The 17872-nt window shown below is 33.3% G+C and overlaps 2 protein-coding genes across 11 annotated transcripts in view; one reads left to right on the top strand and one right to left on the bottom strand.

Moving 5' to 3' along the window:
* Positions 1–9576, bottom strand: part of LOC128184120 (lysoplasmalogenase-like protein TMEM86A) — a 129875-nt gene extending 120299 nt beyond the window's left edge. The window contains exons 1-2 of one of the 3 annotated variants that reach the window (XR_008243695.1): positions 9443–9576; positions 4998–6176 (exon numbers count right to left, since the gene is read on the bottom strand). Coding sequence is in view for 2 of the 3 variants with exons in the window: in XM_052853477.1 (XP_052709437.1) it covers positions 5472–6176; positions 6656–6733 (783 nt within the window). In the remaining variant the exon portion in view is untranslated. Of the gene's footprint in view, positions 1–4203; positions 6177–6655; positions 7109–9442 lie in introns of those variants that run through there. The other 2 variants (XM_052853469.1, XM_052853477.1) reach the window with 2 other exon arrangements.
* Positions 9577–9829: 253 nt separating this feature from the next.
* LOC128166067 (ankyrin repeat and sterile alpha motif domain-containing protein 1B-like) overlaps positions 9830–17872 on the top strand; it is a 61445-nt gene continuing 53402 nt past the window's right edge. For all 8 annotated transcript variants that reach the window (XM_052831023.1, XM_052831015.1, XM_052831006.1 and 5 more), the window contains exons 1-6: positions 9830–10050; positions 11294–11374; positions 14902–15058; positions 16329–16625; positions 17033–17108; positions 17672–17776. In XM_052831023.1, coding sequence (XP_052686983.1) covers positions 9914–10050; positions 11294–11374; positions 14902–15058; positions 16329–16625; positions 17033–17108; positions 17672–17776 — 853 coding nt within the window. In that variant the 5' untranslated portion in view covers positions 9830–9913. The remainder of the gene's footprint in view (positions 10051–11293; positions 11375–14901; positions 15059–16328; positions 16626–17032; positions 17109–17671; positions 17777–17872) is intronic.

Below are 17872 nucleotides of genomic sequence, written 5' to 3'. Positions count from 1 at the left end.
CGTTGTCACCGTGTTTATATCAAACTGTCTCGGTAAAAATTATCAATTCGTTTGCAACAATTCTACAATATATCTCTATTTCATATATTTCTACATATGGAGCTAAAATTATATTTCTGATACATTTTGTTTCAAATTTAGGACGCCAGTTATGAAACATTATAAGAACGACAAGCCACATCGCAAACTCGAAAAATAGTTTCTGTATTTCTGTATTTTTTTTTTTTTGTAGTTTAAATACAAAACACCCACAAGGTCTTGACGCTCACCTGGGTGCCACAGTCTGTAGATGGATATGTAAGGGAGTATTTTAAAGCTTCATTCAGGCACGTAGTATCGTCGTTTTTGAAAGTGGGGGGGGGGGGGGGGGTAGACTCATTACACAAAATTTGACAAGCAAAAAAAAAAAAAAATCCCAAAATCATGAAAATCCTTATCAGTTGGGGGTGGGGGTGTAGTCTACCTATAACTTCTTTTTCTGTCTTAATTCGTTATTTCATTTATATTTTTACATACTCCCAAAAAGGGGGGCGGGCAACTCCATGATAATTCAATTTTTTATATGTAAATTTTATTAAAAATAATCTTTGCTGCGAGAAAAAGTGTGTGTGTGTGTGGGGGGGGGGGGGGGGGGGGGGGGCTACGTCCCTGTCATTTTGGAGTCTAGACCCAATAGTAGACTCCTTAGACTGTTACCACCGCTCTTATTATTTGATGTTAACTAAAGGCAGTGGGTTATCCGAGTGATTCAGGTGACTTTAAACAATACATGTTCCTACATGTAGCTAGAGTCTGAACCCCTGATTCAGGGCCATGGATTTCACAATTTTGGCAAATGGCTTCATGGACATCATAACCATGCATTTAGTTGTCCCCCCCCCCCCCCCAACAACATTGCTTGGGGATTGTCAAGTAATAAATTTCACCACTGAGATTCGATCCTCTTATCTTAGACATGCTTCAAACCAAAACTGGTCTCCTAATTTTCAAGAAGTTAAAATTTTAAAATTGTTAACGGACGACAGATGAAGAACAATTGCAAGAGGTCATCTGAGTGACTCAGATGACCTAAAAACTTTGACCTCAAGGTCAGAGTCCAAGTAGCGGTAGTTTAATCAATTTTTAAAGAATCCATATCCAAAGTTGAAGCATTAAGTTACAGTTCTTGAGATGAGCATTTTAATAACATTTCCCCATTTATGTCTATATTTTATTAGGTCTCTTTTCTAGGACTAGGCCCCAGCAATGGTACCAGTAAAGGGCCTTATAGGTAAAGATTCAACCAATTTAGAATCTATACATTTCTGATGCAGTGTTTGGTTCTTCAGAAGAGAGGTTTTTGAGATACCCAACCTACTTTCACAATTTTTGTTCTCATCTCCAATTTAAACAAGAGGCCAAGAGGCCTTATCGGTCACCTGAGTTGCATATATAACCCATACACAAACTTGTCGAGGAGTCTCATTTATGCATTTAATTAGGTTTCATTCTGGAGAAGAAAAATTATAAATTTGTAATGAAGACCACCTCCCTGCCTAAATCTTTCAAAAAGAGCTGTGAAACCTATAATTTTGACGAAAAACTTAAAGATCTGTTCTATAGAATAATGAATTAAGTTTTCCTTTCTGGTGTGTGGGAGTAAAGAAGATAATTTTTTTAACATTATATGCATTAACACCTATACATTTATTTTGGCCCTGTCCTAGATTCAAACCCATACTCCCGGGGACATGAAATTTAAAATTTCAGTAGGGGACTTCCTGGTAAACATAATTATAAGTCAGTTTTTCATCGGATGTGTGAGAATAGAGAAGAAAATTTTTAAACACTATATGCATTAACACTATATTGCCCCCCCCCCCCCCCAATGTCCTGAACCCTTAACCCAGGGGCCATGAATTTCAAAATTTAGGCAGAGGGGTTATAGGAGATCATAACCATGTATTAAATTTTTTGCCCACATGTGTGGGAGTAGAGAAGAAGATTTTCTAAGATTTAATACATTTTTACTATATGGCCAATTGGCCCCACCCTAGAACCTGAACCCCTAACACAAAGGTCATAAATTTTACAATTTTGATAGAGGGCTTCATGGACATCATAATCATGTATTCAGTTTTTTGCTCACATGTGTGGGAGTAGAGAAGAAGATTTTCTAAGATTTAACACATTTTTACTATATGGCCATATTGGCCCCACCCTAGAGCCTGAACCCCTGATCCAGGGGCCATGAATTTCACAATTTTGGTAGAGGGCAACATGGACATCATAACTATGCAACCAGTTTTTTCCTCACACGTGTGGGAGTAGATAAGAAGATTTTTGAAAATTTGGCTCTTTTGTTTGCATATTTGGCCCCACCTGCAGTGCCCTGGGGGTGGTAGAGCCATGAATTTCACAATTTAGATTCCTCTTACCATAGAGATGCCTCATACCAAAAATGGTAACAATCAGCCTTGTAGTTTTTAAGAAGAAGTTAAAAATGTAAAATTGTTAACGCACGATGGACGACGACGGACAAAACGGATAGCAATAGAAATTAAGGGTTTTTTCCTCTACTCTGACAGAAAGTGATCAGAAATTAAGTTCACTAGAACTTCAGTCCAGGTGATTTACTAAGGCAGTAGAAATTGTTTGGTACATGTATGTCTCAATGGACTGAAAAATCCCAAAATAAAAGAAGTGCAAGTTTATTTTAAACTTTATTTCAAAACCATCAAAACAATTAACAACACTTGAATTTTTCAACAATAACCATGCAGTAAAGTTGATTTTGTAGTTATATTTCACCAGTCACAATAGATTATTTTGAACTTTTTATCAAAAGTTGCTGAAAACTTCTGAAATTAACAATATCACACACAAAGTCATCAAACAAGAAATATCTATATGTGATATTGGACTTAATGAACTCGTGCATAATGGAAAATTTCAAAACAAAATATACAGGATAACTATAATTCTATAACTATTGAAAAACTTCCTGATACTAAATATATAACATGTAAAATAATATTTAACAAAAATTGCATTGATGTTGCATTGAAAATAGAGACATATATATGCTTGCTTGTAACGGAAGCATGATATAGGGCAGTCACACATGACTGAACTCTCCAATGACTACACACTGAAGCAGTGTTGAATTAAGATACTAATTAAGAGACATACTGATTAGAAATACCAGTTTATGAATCGATCATGTTAAAATGTTGACTTGAGTGGCCTTCATTTTCCTACATTTCCAAACTTTAAATGCATTGCTTCATCTCAGCTAGGTGACATGATTTTAAGATATATATATATATATATTTTTTGATCCATTTTCTAAAGAAGTAAATGTGTCCAATTAAATTGTCACAACATTGTCTATTTTGGGCTTCTTTATGAATACTAATGAGGTAAAAATAAAGATTTAAGTCATGTGTACGTGGGAGAAAAGGTATATACTATACACCAATTGTTTAGCATAAAAATTGTAAATTTTTGGAATTCCAATAATTTTAAAACAGAGATGATGGAATTTCAAAGCTAGCTAGAAAACTAGAAAATTTTCAATAATACAAACAGAATGGAGGGAAATGCAATAATATGGCTATTCAATTACTAAAACAGGAAATGTTTCATAATTACAATGCATATGTGCACTGCAAGTGGAGATTCAGGAATATAAATACCGGTATCTTTATCTCTATAAAGTTATCTCCCCACCCCCTTCTGCGAAAAAAAAATATCATTATAACAGTTTCTGAAAATTTGAACACCATGGATAAACATATTGTACACAATTACACGTGCATGTATAATGACTTGAAGATCAGACACAGTAGTTTATATGTTACATGTATAATCTTGCGATACTTATCTGAGACTCCTTCGATGCAACCCCCCCCCCCCTTAAAAAATGGCATTTTATTTAGATGTTAAATATATACATTTCACGTTAGCTTACATCTACAGTGATGTATTGAACACATCCACATAAAACAGGCCAAGAAGGAGTCTTGGAATAGATATAAACAAGTACTTACATGCAAAGGGGTAGGCGTGCATGAAGAGAATTATGTTGACAAAAAATGAATAAAATATGCAAATGTGAATATCAACTCTGGTTAATTATTATAATATAAATGTTACTGGATACCAGTATTTTATCCACTAATTCCATAGCCCTCAAAAACTGTTTTTAAAAATAAAAGAATGATTTAAGGAAAAATTGAAATCAAGCACTACATAAAAAATAATATCATAGATAACAAATAATATTACTTATGTAACAAATTCTGAAGGACAAAGTTCAAAAGTCAATATTACCAATGTTTAGCTCAAGATATAAATAATAAGGTAAGTATCAGGTAATTGACCTAAAAAGTAAATATTAGTGCATACCTTGATAGGTATGTAGGTAACGACACAGAGGGGATCGGACGTTGACAGATGATTGGAGAGCACAGGTCTCCATTACTTTGTTTGTATGAATACAAGTTAATGTAAGCAGAAAACAAGATTACGTATGTACCGGTTTATAAACATATAAGTACACAGCCAAAAATGTTAATGATCAACTGAATTCTGTCTTAAAATTTATCAGAATTGTTTTTGATAATTAAATAAAGAAAGTAGTGATTTTTCTTGTTTTTTAAATGCGAAATAGCGAAAAAAATTCATTAGCATTTCAGAATGAGAATATGACATTTTTGTGTCACAGATAATGAAATTCAGAGCCAGGCAAGCAGAATTTGAAACATAAACACATTTATCCAAATGAGAAAATAAAACAGTAAGTAAAAAATAAGAATGTTAAATAACATACACATAAGCCAGGGTGTCTGGGAAAATAAAATTTGGCTTGATACAAAGTATTGAAATGCAACACCTGGTATTGTAAATATATTGTATATTTAGCGTAATGCAGATTCATGATTTGAATATGTCAGAGTTTAATATTTTTGATTATTTTGTTTGATAAAGAAAAAATCACAACATATTTTCAGCACATTAAATCTAGTAAACTTTCAAAGAAAACATATAACTGTTAAAAAATTCAACTGAATCCACTTTTGAGTATTATAACAGGGCAAAATAAAATTTTGCAAAATGTGCATGATATATATCAAATTTTTTTTGTTCAAACCATCAATATTGTCAAACAGTTTACATTAATAAGCACTCAACATCTAACACAAGAATCCCAAACTACTAGCTACTGTATTAATATACTGCTAAACTATACACATAAAAGACTACCCCTCACTGCTCATAGTTTTGTTTCACACTAACATGGCAAGTTTCTGTAATGATGTAATCAGCAGATATATGTACAAGTATCAAATGGTGTTCAATCAATCCATGCAGATATGATTTGAACACACAGTCCCCCCTCTGAGGTACTAGTATACTTTAAAGTATAACTACAGTTTTGGCATGAATTAACCATTTCAATAGGGATCTGTTCCTTAACTCCAAACTTTTCACCATAATTTCTGTTTTTGGGTCTTCTCCAGAAGCTCATCAATAGGGCTGTCAACTACAGACAGGGATATTCCCAGTTGGGCAGCATAGTACGTCAGCATAATTATCTGGTGCTGGAATGGAACCGGATATCTGAACTTGTTGACAGCGATCGTGATGTCAGAAATTACGAAAGAAATAGCTCCCATGCAGCCGCAAAGTTTGGTCCAAGTCCAGAGATCATTGTAGAACTCCACCCTGGCCACCGCCCGCCACGCCATGGTGCAGATAAGGGTGATGTATGCTGCCACAATGTACAGCATAACGCCCTCCAATGCTGGTGCTAAAAACATATAGACTAGAGCACCAGCAGTAGCAAATCCAAGACCGTGTAAGATCTTCATGGGGCGCCATCCGAAAGCTTTGGCATACGAGAACTGGGCAATGGCAAACATAAGGATGCCAACCTCAAAGTAATCAGGCCATACCAGGAAGGCATCTCCAAAGCAGGAGAAAATCAGCCCAACAAGGACTCGGCGTGAGTAGCGATAATATTCTGTCAGGTTCATTCCATGTACAAGGACAAATAGAATCAATGAGATGACTGGGAGGCATTTTACTATGCAGTAAAAGATGGACTCATCTCTGCAATCATCACCAAATAAAACAAAGAATATTGCGACTGTCTTGAAGAAAGGAACAAGATATGGTCCCACACTCTTCACCTGTAAAATATTAAAAAGAGATGGATAGAAAATTGAATACATGTACAAATATGCAAATCTGAAAAATCACACATGTATTAATTATTTACAGTGAATACCAATTTTATGATACTGCTGGCTATATTTTTTAATTCCAAAACATATAAGTTTGGTGTTAAAAATTATACAGTATTTTTTAATTAAATTTAAAATTTAGAGAGTTGCAAAGGAATGTTCATCTGCTGACAACTTGCATTCGTACAAGAAAACATAGTAAAATTTACAGCTGTGCTACAACATGGTTTGTATAATTATGTAGAACTATAAACACACTTCAGATGACAATTGATCATTAAATTAAATGTATAAAGTCACTGCGCAAAGTATTTTCATCAAAATCACCAGACCCTATAAATGAAAAAAAAAAAAATGTTATTTCCCCCTCCCCGACAAAAATACTAATAAAAAAAAAAAAACCATCGCTAGCTCTTAGCTCTCACCAGAAGAAGGGGGGATTTGCTGATTCGGTATCCCCGGACAATGTGACTAAAGGCCATGATGTGATCCTCAACACTCATTACCAGCTTCCTAATTGTCTAATAACTAACAGTCACTTAAAGTATTGGTTTCCTTCCAATTCACTGTCCACTTCAGAACTCATGACATTATGCTTGCTAACACTATATATACACCCATGTATTGAGGTTTTAATGAGTCAATGGATCTCTTAAATGGTACAAAGTCCATTTGACAGAAATTCTGGCAACAATATAGGGTATAGTTTTGTGCTGATAAGATGAGAGTTCAACAAACTCAATAGCAGTTATTAAATATCAGATGTCTTGTTGGGGGCTTTGTCCTCTTTTCTTCTTCATACTTATAACATGCATTCACAAAAACAAACAGTAAGCAACCTTCACATAATCATTAACTGAATACTTGTTGATGCCAATATGAATTAACGTCATACTGAATATCAAAAGTTCAGTGCACTGCATACCCATGAGAGAGAGAGAGAGAGAGAGAGAGAGAGAGAGGGGCTTGATATTAGATGTACCGGTATTGTATATATACCAATATTTAATTGTATCATGATTATTCCTTTAAAATATTTGATAGATATTATTAAAGAATAAATACAAAACCTTTATCATCTAGAAAGGAATTTAAAATCTGATACATGTACAAGTGATTCATACAGTACATGAAATAAAATTTGAATCAATAAATTAAATTTAATGGTTGATCAATTGTGTAAAAAAATTAATTCATTTAACACTATGTATATTTGATAAAATGTAACATACAAAAATTGAATTTAGAAAGAAAAGGGAAAAATTTTCAGTTTCTGAGATGCGTTTCTTAACTGTTCAATGTACAGTGCTGACCAGACAACTTGGAGAGTTGACGGCCCTGCTTACTGAACCATGTAAAAGTTTGTTTTCTCCGATCACATGTGATTGACTATTAAGGTATTGTTTGGCTTGAGGAATGGGAGGAGTCATACACATTGGAATATCATATAAGGAATCATTCTTTGAGTATTATGAGGTGATAATTTTGGTCGGGGCGTGATCAAATCCAATAAAGCCCGAAGGGCTTTATGATAGATTTGATCACGCCCCTACCGAAATTATCACCTCATAATATTCAAAGAATGATTCCTTATTACTTATATTTATATAATTTTAAGCCATCGTACGATTAAATATTTAAATATAAATAAGCAAACTCCGCTAGCGCCTCGATTTGGCGTCATTTGCATTATGGGTTATACAGTACAAAATCGATACCTAGTGTTATCACAGGCAAAGACACTGGAAAATGTAAATATAAAGCATATAAAGCACTAGTATTGGGTCAGCTTTACTCAATAAAGCAGCTAAAGCAAACTGCAGATGTCCATCAGAATTATAATGGCGATGACATCTGTTGACCTGCAATCAGCTTATGTACCAATACATGTAGCTGAAAAAATATCTTAAAATTCTAAATAGGTTAAGTCTAAATTAAATATACTTAAAAATACAAGTAATGCATTTTATGTATGTTATTTGACTTCTAAAGGTAATATCAATTATCAAAACTTCATTGAATTTTATTTAAAATTACATCTTTTAGTTTAGACAAATTAATTTACATCAAGATGCATCAATCAAAAATTATCATAACTTTTTTCCTGTGCTTGACCAATCTGTCAATAAACTATGAATGCAGTTCAAGTACCCTACCAGGTACCGTCCTTATAACATGAAAGGTTTACAATACTCATGCATACAGGTCATAGGGAAAAAGCAGGAACCTCTGATCTATCATGACTGGAAGCCTAAGGAAAACCTTGGTAGCAGATGAAGGGTATGTTACACAGAAGAAACTCCCTGAATGCTAAATCTCAGAGATCAGTCCCCTCATCTTGACCATTTGCTTTTGGGTTCTGCGACATGACAGGTTTTGTTTTAATGGTCTTACAAAGTCTAAAAACGGTTAACCAAGTTAATTATTTCTCAAATTAATATCACACACTCATGGCACATGTATATTTTAATCACATCTAATCAATTAATTCATCATTGTGAAAATTATCATAAACAAACGAAAATGTACAATCGATAAACATGTAATTGATTTATATAAATTGTACACTTTCATCTGGTGATAATAATTTTTAACTTATTAATAAATGCCTAATTAATTTTTTTCTCTCTATTAATATTAATGAAAAGGGCCGATAGTAAATCAGCATATTTCCCAAATGTTGTGACGTATAGGACAATTAAACACCACTAGAGTCACATGGCTATTAGACAAAGAATGGCAATTTGCCAACACAAAGAATTCACCTGTTTACCACTTTGGCGTCATTGGTATTAAATATATATACATGTATTTATTAATGAACAGTATTATCAATGTTAGGATGTAACACATGAGCTAGCTAGATAATGGTAGACACAAATATATTTAAATATATTATAAAGTCTATTAATAGCTTTAGAGTCACGTTGTTCGACAGTTTCTAGAGAGTGCGGAGAATAAAAAAAAAAACAACCAACATTAGGAAATTTTCTTTTTGCAATGCATGGTACTGTGAATGATAATTAATATGTCTACTCAAAAACGGTCAGCAAAGACAACATAGGTATACAGCAAAAGCACGGTTATTCTCTAGAAAATATGGCGCTTAAATAAATGGAACAATAAAGAACTTTCAGAGATAACCGTTAGTTCTATATGAAATGACGCCTTAAAAAGTATCAACTATCAATAAAAATGCAAGTTATTCATACCACTGTTTTAGGACTTGTTCGATTATTCATGTTTATCCTTTATATTTCAATAGCACATCAAATGTTCTCACATCGCCTGCACAGCTGATATGTCCTTGTCTATGTTTACGTCTTCTATAATTAGATGGATTGTTTACGTCACGATGCAAATTAGCTTTCGGGGTTTTACATTGAAGAAATGTAGATAAGCTCAAGTGAATACCGATGGTAAAGATCACGACTGCGCGAAAAAAAAGTAAACTTACTTTTAATTGGCTTAAATCTGGAGGAGTGACTTACTTTGACCCAATAAGAGTAATCTTTATATACGGTTTACGAAATACTCTTCGAATTTAAGAAATATAGTTTGATTGGTTGAATTTTAGTAAAATAAACCATTCACAACCGTTGTTAGAAACGATAGTAAAAGATGGTGCAAATGAGATGAGGAAGTAACTCGTTAGCATTTGATATGCTTTGAGAACTCGTGGTATGGCTGCTATTCGTCAACTTGTAGGAATAGACAAAGATGCAGAATTAATTGAAGCAGCCAAGAATGGAAAATGTGATGTCATCGAGAAGTTGTTGAAAAAATCAACAAGTGGGAGCAGCCTGTTAACCAATCTCAGGTTGGTTGGCTTTCGGTCCGCTTTCACACCTATTAGATATACATTGCATAACATTACAGGATCAAGGTGTCATCCATGTAATAGCATGTTTTTATTCTTTGCCTAACTCTACTGCTGCATACAATTATGTAAAGAATTAGCTTCTACCATTAAGTACATAAAAACTATTTGTGCATCCCTAAATTTTATTAATAATCAATGGTATTGCTTCACATCAAATGTATAAAAATTCACATACATAGTCAATCTTTAAGAATGATTAGTTGGTATCTCTGTTTTTAAGATGTGTTTACACAAAAATTGTTGTGTGAATGGGTGTTTTATGTATGTTTTGTGCATTTGAACATATTTGTACACCTCAATAGCTTTTACACAGTATTAATGCTACCATGTTAGGCATGTAGCATAGCTGCAGAACTGAAGCTCCACATAAAATTTGGGCTCATGGTCCATGGTCCCTCAGCTCAAATTTTCCGTGGAGCTATAGTTTGGTTTGATTGATTTGATTGCAATGCCAGATTGCCCAGTTGTTAATTAATAAGCACCTGACTTATGATACAGGGCATACAGGTTCAAATCTTGACCTGGTGTCTTCCATCCCATCACTTTTAAAACTAATAATATGTGCTAAAACTGTTAAAACTATTCAAGTACGAATATTCAAAACCTTTTTCCTAGCTCATTTAAGATGGTATGGGACACATCCATGTTGTGACATTATTCCTATAGAAATAAACAATAAAATCAAGTATATTTTTAGAATTGTTAGGTAACGACGTAGTGCATTAGGTTAGAGCGTACATGAACTACAAATCTGTGAGTTGGAATCCCGCTGGGGGTTTTATGATTTTCACCTTTCCAAAAATTTTTAAAATCAATATTTTGATCAAATATTGTAAAATTTGAACTTTGTAAACTTGTGAATGTATTTTGAATATCAGTAGCTTTTAATAATCCATATTAATCTTATTGATATCAACAGATATGTCCCATACCACCTTAATATGATACCATGCAGGCAATTCATTTTCTAAGTCTATCATGATAAGTAAAGCTATAAATTGAAGTATGTTTTTCAAAGTGTAGCATATCAAAATGTGATTGAACTGCATTGATTCTGTAGTTATTGTATATTGTACCTATAGATCTTTACCTAATTACTGTATGACTACAAGAACTCATTGAAGATTTACATACTTCACCATGTGTAAGTCTCTGAAATGTTATATTTTTCTATTTGTAGTAGTCTTCTGAAAGTAAATATCAACTGCGTGGACAGAGAAAAGGACACCCCTCTCCACCATGCTGCTCTGAATGGCCATGTGTAAGTCAGGATCTCAAAATATATGGAGAAGTCAATATTCAAAGTACATGTATAAGCTCAGTGTCAACATATAGTTATGAAAATGGCATATTCCTTTGCACACATTTCATTATTAAACATCTTTGCACAGCAAAGATATCCAAGTTCAGCGTCAATATATAGTTATGTAAATGGTATATTCCTATGCACACATGTCATTATTAAACATCTTTGCACAACAAAGATATTCACATACAACACATTGTAGGTATAGGCATGTGTTGAAATAAAGGTATCCTTACATAACTGTAGGGTGACTACTTGGGATAAAGTCTTAAGATGTAATCTTTCAGTAAAGAATATCTTAAGGGGCATATGAAATTGGAGAATATACTTTAACCAAATCAAATGCATTACATACATCAGTTGATACATACCACACCTGCATTATAAACAGTTTAACATTATAACTTCGAGACAATGTCCACAGGTATCCCAGAGGATTCCTGGCTGTATAGATTGATACAAATTAGAGAAAGTATATAGCTGTTTCAGAATTTTGACAATTGTTAAACTGGTAGATAAATGTGTTTAATAGAGACATCGCTTGTGCAGCCCACATAAGGAAAACATTAGTAAATCAAATAATACAAAATCTCATGAAAAGGAAGAAGACAATCTGACATGTAGTGAAATTTAAAAAAAAAAAGTTCTTGGTAAACAGAACACACCAGTATGTGTATATTTTGCGGTCAATCTATCTTGTCAGAGATAAGAAAAAGATTCAAAAATCTGTTTTATTGTTTTAATAAGTCGGGGGCTTTATAGGGTACCTTAATGCTCAACAATTAATGTAAATGAATGCATGCGTTTCCATAAAACAGCGGTAAACTGTAAATATTCTGCTAGCTATCTTTGTATGATCTAGAACTCTATGCGTTTACCTTATAACAGTAACATAACAGTTTGATCAAGATGGGGTTTTTTTCCTTAACATGTTAAAATGTCAATTCAGCCCACTTAAAAAACATTTCAGACCTGAGTAGCTGTCAAGTTATTTTAAAAGTACATCCTCAGTTTTCTTAATGTCTCCTGTGTAGTATGCATTTATGTATAATACGCACTACCCAAAAATTGGTTATAAAATGCTATAAAAAAACCCACTGTTTCTATATACGCATACCCAAAAGACGAAATTTTTATTGGAGATTTTAGAAAAGTCACTGATGTGCAAGCTTTGATAATGTACCAGAATTCTAAGCTCCTAAAAGTAATTATAACATTTGCGTATCTTTCCCAGAAACACAACAATGGTAATATCTTGATAGATAATTAGTTCAATTCTTTGATTATTGTTGTTAAATAAAGTTTGTATGCATGTCCAGAGGCGCCTGACATAATAAATATTTCTTTTTTATAATAAGATGACTCTGTACAGTGCTTCATTGGATATTGTTAAACAAACACAGTATGGTAAACAAGTGGCTGATTACCTAATGGCAAATACACCCGAAATTTTTTTTGATGCAAGGAACAACAGATAAATATTCAAATACATGAAAATTATATTAATGATTAGGTAGCTTTGATCAAATTTTGGCTGAAAAAAGTATGTACTATACATGAGACTTTATGATAGTCTAATGTTCCTTGTTTTTTGTATGACATGTTTTTAGACTCAATCATCATGACATCATTATGATGACCTTGGCCGTGACTTTGACCTTTAACATTGAACCTTGTTATTCATTTGATCAAAACTGCAGGGCTGAAATCTTGCAGAGCATCTCTCTTGAAGAGGAGTGAAAGAATTGATAATAAATCAGCTTTAAGCAAAATACTGGTTAAACCATCTTGTGGCCTTTAGCTCAAGTTGACAATTCATTTATTTTGCCAGCTATCCACATATTAACCTGTCAAGTGCCTTTTTTGCAGACCAAGGGGTTGTTGTGGTTGATGAGAGAGAGAGAGAGAGAGAGAGAGAGAGAGAGAGAGAGAGAGAGATTTTGTTTTAAAAAGTGTATCTAATTTCAGAATTTTATTAGAATTTTAGAGAGAGAGAGAGAGAGAGAGAGAGAGAGAGAGAGAGAGAGAGAGAGAGAGAAATACCAAATACTGTTAGAATCTGTAATCACAATGTATTTCAAAATCTGTAAACATGTTAAAGGTACAACAGTATCATTATTTAAAGGCAACTGAAGTAATGCACTGTCTCAGATAAGTTTATTGATTTACATGTAATTACTCAATATTCATAGTTTTAAAATGTATCGTCTTATATTTGTATTTTGTAATGATGTTTGCTTTATTGAACACTGAAAAAGTACAGATGGAAACTGTAGATAGTTACACTGTGAAATTGATTTAAAGGAGGATGAACAATTTTCATCTCACTTGTGTCATAAAAAACTACATGTAATTATCATCCGAGAATTGTATTTTTAAAAAAATGTTGTGAAGAGTGCTTTCTTGAAAAGTCCATAAATGTGTATACTTATCACAAATAATGTATTTAGAGTCCTTTCCATATTACTACATTTACCATAGGTAAATGTCTACAATATACATGATACAGTACACACGGTTATTTTTACATTGTGTTATTTTCACCCTTCTTCACTTGCAAACTATTTCGCCCTGTCTTCAATTCGCCCAGACAAAGTTGTGTTTAATTGAAGATTGATAATTTTGAAACATCAGAATTTACCAAGTCTTAAATTTGCCACTTTCCCTGTGCACATTATTTCAGATAAGCATCATATTGTTTCAGATGTTGTAAACATATTGCATCTATACTAGCTGTTCTTGAATTGTGACCCTGGCTGCTGCCTACATTCCAGAATCATATGGTTTGGGATAGAACCATACAGAATGATTGATTCTGACTTTTAATACAAACACGCAAAAAAGAGACCTAACCCCATAAAAATGAAAAAAAAAAACCAATTAATTACAGTAATTCATTTATCCAAAATGCAAAATTTAACCTGAGGTTTTGCTTTTGGCGAATCATAAAAAATACTGGACATCTCAAAGAACCGTGGCCTGGTACTGATGAAAACTGACCATGAGCTTCAAGGACTCTTCATTTCTTCTTATTGATATTTTTCTCCTGAACCAATTAGGAATGGTGTATGTAAAGGAAAATCAATTGTGGAGGAGAGAATTGCATTCTCAGTTCCATCTAGTGATTCCATCTAGGTCCATGCAGGGTAAACTTAACTGAGACACTAAGAAAATAGGCTGGAAATCAATTAGGAAATAAAGCAGTGCTATAGATATGGATAGTTTTTTTTGGAAAAAAGGTTACATTTTGGAGAGAGAGAGAGAGGAGAGAGAGATAGATATGAACCCTATTTTATATCCTTTACTAGATGATGGTTTTGAAAAATGATCCTTCTAAATAGGAATGGGTAAAATATTTGTTAATAATATATGGGCCATTGTATTGAAAAAAAAAGTTACGGGTACATGTAAAGATTTGTTGGTGTTTGTTTTATATCCACTGACTGTTGTAGTTATTTATATCTGTTTTGTTTTTGTTTTAGAGGTGCTGTTGAGATTTTGCTGAGAGAGAATGCCAATGTTAATGTAGTGGACAGCAGGGGATGTAATCCACTCCATCTAGCGGCCTGGAAGGGTAATGTGGAGATCTGCAGGATTCTCCTCACAAGTCCTCACTCTCAAATCCAGGTCAACATACAGGTAATTTCTCCTCACAAGTCCTCACTCAAATCCAGGTCAACATACAGGTAATTTCTCCTCACAAGTCCTCACTCTCAAATCCAGGTCAACATACAGGTAATTTCTCCTCACAAGTCCTCACTCTCAAATCCAGGTCAACATACTGGTAATTTCCCCTCACAAGTCCTCACTCTCAAATCCAGGTCAACATACAGGTTATTTCTCCTCACAAGTCCTCACTCTCAAATCGAAGTCAACATACAGGTAAAATACATGTACCGGGGTATTAATTAATCTACCTGAGAAATGTAGCTTTATTTTAGGTCTTTCTTACAATTAAACAATTTTCAGCGATCAACAAAATTAATAGATTTATGTACATGTAACTAAATTGAAAATGTTTTGAAACAATTTATGCTGAAATTTTCAAGAGAAATTTGAGTGAAACATTTATATAGAGATTTATGAACATCAAAATATGTAATATAGAAAATGGGACAAAATGGTGTTTTTGAACATTGAAGAACACTATTATATTTGATTTTTATTTTAGTATGATTTAAAGCTTTTTCATTTCTATTCTTGATTAGTCCAAAGTTATTTTAATCCGTCCACCACAAGTTCTTGTGATATGTAGCAAGTTTCCCGAAGACCACATTGTGTGCAGGTGTTATAATTATTGGAAACAAATAACACACCATAACATTTTGACCTCGGATGCATTGTTATGAAGGTCTAATCATACTTGTATACATATATAGGTCTGAAGCTGCCTATTGTTTAAATCTCTATTGCCAAGCTGTAATGATATCCTTGTGATGAAAATAAACTTCCCCTTACAGTGGTTAGTCTGTCTAAATGTACAAACACATTCAATGCATCTGTATTTTGATGTTATTATGGCTCCTCTTACGATATGCCCTCAGAACCTATAGTTATATTTTTTGTGTGATATATTTGAATTTATGATTATCAAATGATGATGATTATCTGTTGAAATGGCGACAGACATCTTGTATATGCATATTTAACAGCAATTGTTTCTTGCCAGCAAGCTTACATAATTATATTTTTGCATGACGCAGCATACTGTGATTTTATCGTGAATCTTTGAGAACCAATTTTTGTGGATTTGATATAATTATTGCACAAAATCAGAACGTTGATCGAAGAAAGCCGTTTATAATTCAAAATACACTTTCTTTTTTTAAATCGTGCAAAATAATCATAGCATGTGTAAAATATTTTACTTAATCATAAAGTATAATACTCCATGTCTTTCTGACTGTAGAACTGTGATGGAGAGACCCCTCTTCACAGCGCCGCCCAGTACGGATCTACTCCCACCGTGAAAATTCTCCTGGATTTCAACGCAGATCCCACTATCCGGAACCTGAAGGATGAGTCGCCGCTTGACCTGGCCGCCCGCTACGGTCGAGTGGATGTGGTGCAGTGTCTGATGGACAGATGTCCGGACCTGGTGCAGATTCCAATTCTGATCCACTCTCCACTCCATCTGGCCGCAGCGTGCGGACACAGACAGATTGTGGAGATCCTTTTGGACAAGGGATTTGATGTTAACACTACGGTATAGATTTACATCACGAGGCTTATGAAATGCATGCATTTAAAATCTTGAAAATTTTTGGTAGGGAATTAGGAGCATAAATCAAAAATATGATGTTGAAATTTTAAAGAGTTGATGATTTGAAAGGATAGATAAAGTTATTTATGCATTTGCAAGTTAAAAAAAAAGACTGTTGAATAAATGATACCTGAATGTTTTATGTTGAAATGTTACTCATTTCATTTTGTTTAAAAGAAACAATGGCTTTATTTTTATTGTGGATAATGTTTGAATAATATGAAAAGAAAACTTATTAATTAAAAAAATTGTCCATTGCAACACCTGCCCATGCAGCATCAAATCTCAGGCATGTAAAACCCAACGTGATGTCAGGAATAAAAAAAAGCATGCGTTCTTTGTGATTGTAGACGGACGAGGGTACTGCGCTTCACCTTGCAGCCTTGTACTGTAAAACAGAACTTGTTAAAATTCTTTTAGACAGAGGTTGGTATTAATTTTACATCAAAACTAAAGAATAATAATGAATTTGAAAAAAATTAATCATATTGCTATAAATTCTCATAACAATATAAAACTCGCTGTGTTTCAAAGATGTTGTGTAAAATATTTGAATGTATACTTTCTAGGTTAATAAAACTTAAATTAGCACTCTATTTTTAATGAAATTTTTTAACTGTTAAAAAAATCATGTGAATGGACAAAAAATAATTGTTTGATGTTAATTACCAGCAGGTGTATATAAAAAAGTAAATACAGTAAATTCATTGTATTGAAAATCAATACATATAAGATAAATCACAACAAAATACAAACTTCTGACCGCATGAAATTCACCATATCAATGCTTTACTATATTCAAATTTTGATATACTATTATAAAAAGTTTGACAGCTTGAATTTCACTATATCAGTGTTGTGCTATATCATAGTTTTGGTGTACTATTGTATAATTAAAAGTTTGTTTAAAGTGTTATACAAATATGACTAGTATTTAGTTGCATTCAGCAGATTCAGAAGATTATAAAATTTCTTTTGTTGCTAAATAGGCATTGACTGTTCACTCCAAAACCGAGATGGGAAAACAGTAATGGAGATTCTGACAGAACAAAAGAACCAGTCGTCCTACAGTGAAGTTATTTCACTGATTACAGGTAAAAGTAACTTGGACAAGGATATTAATAATAAAACTTTGTGAAAATTATCCAATTCTGAGAAAAAAACCATGTGGCACATATGAGAAATCAAGT

This window comes from Crassostrea angulata, chromosome 1 (assembly GCF_025612915.1).
Source record: "Crassostrea angulata isolate pt1a10 chromosome 1, ASM2561291v2, whole genome shotgun sequence".
Taxonomy (NCBI): domain Eukaryota; kingdom Metazoa; phylum Mollusca; class Bivalvia; order Ostreida; family Ostreidae; genus Magallana; species Magallana angulata.
The sequence above is the reverse complement of the archived record's forward strand: the minus strand, read 5'-3'. Positions and strand labels throughout refer to the sequence as shown.